The sequence below is a fragment of the Silurus aristotelis genome (assembly GCF_946808225.1).
Source record: "Silurus aristotelis genome assembly, chromosome: 5".
Lineage (NCBI taxonomy): Eukaryota > Metazoa > Chordata > Actinopteri > Siluriformes > Siluridae > Silurus > Silurus aristotelis.
The window spans coordinates 338,998-343,997 of record NC_139578.1 but is presented as its reverse complement, the minus strand read 5'-3'; the positions used below and the strand labels follow the sequence as shown (position 1 = coordinate 343,997).

The following is a 5,000-nucleotide window of genomic DNA, read 5'->3' as shown; positions in this document are numbered from 1 at the left end:
CTACCTGTGTATGTTACATACATACATTATATATATATATACACACACACACACACACACACACACATACACACACACACACACACGGTTATTTATTATAAATCCAACCACAAAACCCCTAACTACCTGTGTATGTTACATACATACATTATATATATACACACACACACACACACACACACACACACACACACACACACACACACACACAGTTATTTATTATAAATCCAACCACAAAACCCCTAACTACCTGTGTATGTTACATACATACATTATATATATACACACACACACACACACACACACACACACACACACACACACACACACACACAGTTATTTATTATAAATCCAACCACAAAACCCCTAACTACCTGTGTATGTTACATACATACATTATATATATATACACACACACACACACACACACACACACACACACACACACACACACACACACGGTTATTTATTATAAATCCAACCACAAAACCCCTAACTACCTGTGTATGTTACATACATACATTATATATATATATATTCACACACACACACACACACACACACACACACACGGTTATTTATTATAAATCCAACCACAAAACCCCTAACTACCTGTGTATGTTACATACATACATTATATATATATATACACACACACACACACACACACACACACACACACACACACACACACACACACACACACACACACACACACGGTTATTTATTATAAATCCAACCACAAAACCCCTAACTACCTGTGTATGTTACATACATACATTATATATATATATACACACACACACACACACACACACACACACACACACACACACACACACACACGTTTATATAAATATATATAAGACCACATTTACATTACTACAGATTTAAACACTAATAATCAGCTACACCTGAATAACAAACACATCTACAGCGCCTCCATGTTACTACACACACACACACACACACACACACACACACACACACACACACACACACACACACACACACACACACACACACACACACACACACACACACACACACACACACACACACACCTCTACTTTATCCAACATATAACACAACTCTCAATCATGTAGTTACTATTAAAACACATACGTACAGTTGATATCTGTTGTATAAGTGTTTTTCTTTCTCTCTCTTAAACACACTTCCGGTGTGGTTTCTGTTTCCATCAGGACCTCTTTAGTAGCCGCGCGCGCCGCCTGATTAAAAATCCACCAGCGAAGCGGTTTGGTTTCATTGCAGCAAAATAATTAATAAACTTCAATAATGTTAAGAATTAATATCAGCCAATGTAATATAACATGCAACAGAGCAGGAGATTTCTTTACTTTGATCATTTACATTAGGCAGAAGCCCTTATCCAGAGCAGGGGAGGGTTAGGGGCCTTGCTCAAGGGCCCAGCAGTGGCAGCTCAGTGGTGGTGGGATTTGAACCTGTGACCTTCCGATCCAAAGTCCAATGCGTAACCACTGATCTCCTCAGTGAAGTAACTCTAACACCATAACACACTGAGGAGAGACACCTGGTTCCTGATTTCTTTCACACCTTTATATCAGGTACAACTCTACAAAGCTGCACATGTGGAATCTCACTGTGAAAAGAGCTGCAGATTTGGAGACGCTCTGACCCAGTCGTCTAGACGTCCAAATTTGTCAAACTGCTCAAATCCTTACACTCGCCCATTTTTCCTGCTTCTAACATCAACTTTGAGGACAAAATGTTCACCTGCTGCCTAATAAATAAATCCACCCACTAACAGGAGCCAAGATGAAGATCATCAGTGTTCTTCACTTCACTGCTCAAAACGTTAGAATGTCAATGTTTTGCCGGACTGGTGTACATAAGTGCAGCTGAGTGAACATGATGGATGTGCTGAATGATAAAATACACACGTGTGTGAATCATATGCATTAATGCTGGATTATGAAAACACACACACACACAAACACACACACTGTTCTACTACACGCACAACTACACACACACTGTTCTACTACACACACACACACACACACACACACACACACACACACTGTTCTACTACACGCACAACTACACACACACGGTTCTACTACACACACACACACACACACACTGTTCTACTACACACACAACTACACACACACACTGTTCTACTACACACACAAACACACACACACTGTTCTACTACACACACACACACACACACACACACACGCTGTTCTACTACACACACAACTACACACACACTGTTCTACTACATACACTGTTTTACTACACACACAACTATGCACACAAACACAACTATACATACAGTTACACAATACACACACTGTTACACGATACACACTTAATTAGATACAACTATACATACACACTGTTACACTATACACTCAACCACACACACACACACACACACACAGAACTATACACACACTCTGTACAATATACATACAATTATACCCACAGCTACACACACATATATATATATATATACACACACACACACACACACACACACACACACACACACACAGAACTATACACACACTCTGTACAATATACATACAATTATACCCACAGCTACACACACATATATATATATACACACACACACACACACACACACACACACACACACACACACACACACACACACAGAGAACTATACACACACTCTGTACAATATACATACAATTATACCCACAGCTACACACACACATATATATATATATATACACACACACACACACACACACACACACACACACACACACACACACACACACACACAATTAGACACATCTATACACACACACTGTTGCACTATAAACACACAACAGTACATACACTCTGTTACACTGAACACACACTGTTACACTATACACACAACTAGACACATTCTATTACACTATACACACTACACACAGTGTTACACTATACACACAACTACACACTCACTGTTACACTATACACACAACTACATACCTAAACACAGTTACACTACACACACACTATTCACACAACTATAAACACTCTACACACTCTCAGAGACAGAGATATTGACCTGTGTGTGCAGGTGTTGTGTGTGTATTTGGCTGTTATGTGTGATGCCGTGTGTGAGGTTGTGTATCTCTCTTTGCAGTTGTGTGTGTGTGTGTGTGTGTGTGTGTGTGTATGTGCTGTCTGTCTGTCTGTCTCACACAGCTCTCGCGCTCTCTTCGTGTTCTCCAGCAGGGTGCGCTGTTGTGCCTTACAGCGCCCTGACCCCGCCCATGTGGCCCAAACAACCATCACTACCACGGACAGCACCGCCCAGAGTGCCAGCACCGCCCCCAGCCAGCCACACACTCCTCCTCCTCCTTCTCCTCCTCCTCCTCCTCGTCCTCCTGCAGGACCTGACTGCCACGACTGCACCATCACCAGCTCTTTCTCAGTGTGTGTGTGTGTGTGTGTGGGGGGGCTTTTAATAAGAGAGCAGTGTAGGGGCAGTACCCAGTGTTGATGTCATGAAGCAGTAACTAGCCCTCTTTATACACACACACACACACACACACACACACACACACACACACACACACACACACACAGTAACTAGCCCTCTTTATACACACACACACACACACACACACACACACACACACACACACACAGTAACTAGCCCTCTTTATACACACACACACACACACACACACACACACACACACACACACACACACACACACCCCTTGTGTTTGCACTTTTAGAGTAAAGAGCAGATTCACTAACTAAATGTTTATGTGCAGGTGAAATAAACTGTTTATTCTGAACCACTCCATACGCCATACTGGAAACACACACACACACCATTAGAACTCTAATATTCTGGTGTATTGTGTTGTGTAGAGTGATCTGCATGGAATGAAGTTCTCATGATGACAGACAGACAGAAAGTCAGACAGATGTTTACTGTTTATTTTTAAGGATGAGGACAGAGTAAAGTTACACGTCTCTAAATTAACTAAAAGGTTCAGGATCCTGAAGCGCTGCAGTATGGAATGTTTTACAAAACTGGAATTATGTAATACACAGAACTCTACTGTTACGCTGCAGCTCAGTCTCACACACACACACACACACACACACACACACACACACACACACACACACACACACAGTGTGGTTTCCCTCATATCCTTGCTGTGGGATAAAGCAGAGCACCAGGGAACATATGCTATTACGTGCATCTCACAGCAACGTTACAGAGGAACACCTGAACATGCTGAAGACCAGGAGAAGATTCTATATGCTATATATCAGGTTAGATCAAAACATAAACGCAATTCGCTGACGTAGGATCAGGGGTACAGTACAGTGCAGTAAGAGAAGTGTGTGTGTGTGTGTGTGTGTGTGTGTGTGTGTGTGTGTGTGTGTGAGATGGAAGGTGCAGAGGTGTGGGATCTCCTCAGCCTCCTGTGATAAATCCATTCTATAATTCCGTTTATTAAAATAAACAAGTGTGAGCGAGCGTGTGAGAGTGTGTGAGCGAGTGTGAGTGTGTGAGCGAGTGTGAGTAACAGATGTCACTACACTGGGCTGCGTCCCAATCCACACACTAGCACCTGGGACAAGTTATTGTGAGCTGTGGTCATGCAGTACGGTGGTGTGTGATTTAGGACGCAGCCCATCGAGGTTCCCATCGGGTTCAGGCGAGGCCGGTGCTGTACGCATCTCCGTTGTCAACGGCGATGGAGCGTACCAACTCGTCCACCCAGAGCACCTCGGAGGCCACCTGCTCGGCCAGCGTGTGGTACTTCCCCTCCAGGCGAGTGAATTTGCGTTTGAGGGCGTTAGCTGCGAGCGTGGTGCTGCGCGTCTCCTCCTGGTTGTGTCGGCGCTGGCTCTGGGAGCGCTGCAGCTCGGACCGGAGGCGGCTCAACTCGGCACCCACGCTCTCATTCTCCTCCTTGTACCAGCTCTCCTTTTCCTCAAAGATGGACAGCATGGCG

General features: G+C 43.4%; 2 protein-coding genes and 1 long non-coding RNA gene across 4 annotated transcripts in view; all 3 read right to left on the bottom strand.

Annotated features, from left to right (window-relative positions):
• The window catches only part of LOC310725684 (PWWP domain-containing DNA repair factor 3B-like), an 8,426-nt gene extending 7,217 nt beyond the window's left edge, over nt 1-1,209 (bottom strand). The window contains exon 1 of one of the 2 annotated variants that reach the window (XM_083540695.1): nt 1,126-1,209. The gene's annotated coding sequence lies outside the window, so the exon portion shown is untranslated. The remainder of the gene's footprint in view (nt 1-1,125) is intronic. The other variant, XM_083540696.1, reaches the window with a different exon arrangement.
• A 763-nt stretch (nt 1,210-1,972) lies between these two features.
• Nucleotides 1,973-2,832, bottom strand: LOC310725709. The gene is made up of 3 exons (XR_014533474.1): nt 2,790-2,832; nt 2,280-2,721; nt 1,973-2,235 (listed from the first exon to the last, which is right to left on the bottom strand). It is a non-coding gene; the product is annotated as an uncharacterized lncRNA (long non-coding RNA).
• Nucleotides 2,833-3,945: 1,113 nt separating this feature from the next.
• Nucleotides 3,946-5,000, bottom strand: part of LOC310725694 (death-associated protein kinase 3-like) — an 11,339-nt gene continuing 10,284 nt past the window's right edge. Inside the window, exon 6 of the mRNA XM_083540718.1 lies at nt 3,946-5,000. This exon is cut by the window's right edge and continues 236 nt beyond it. Within this exon, the coding sequence (XP_083396844.1) occupies nt 4,697-5,000 (304 nt within the window). The 3' untranslated portion in view covers nt 3,946-4,696.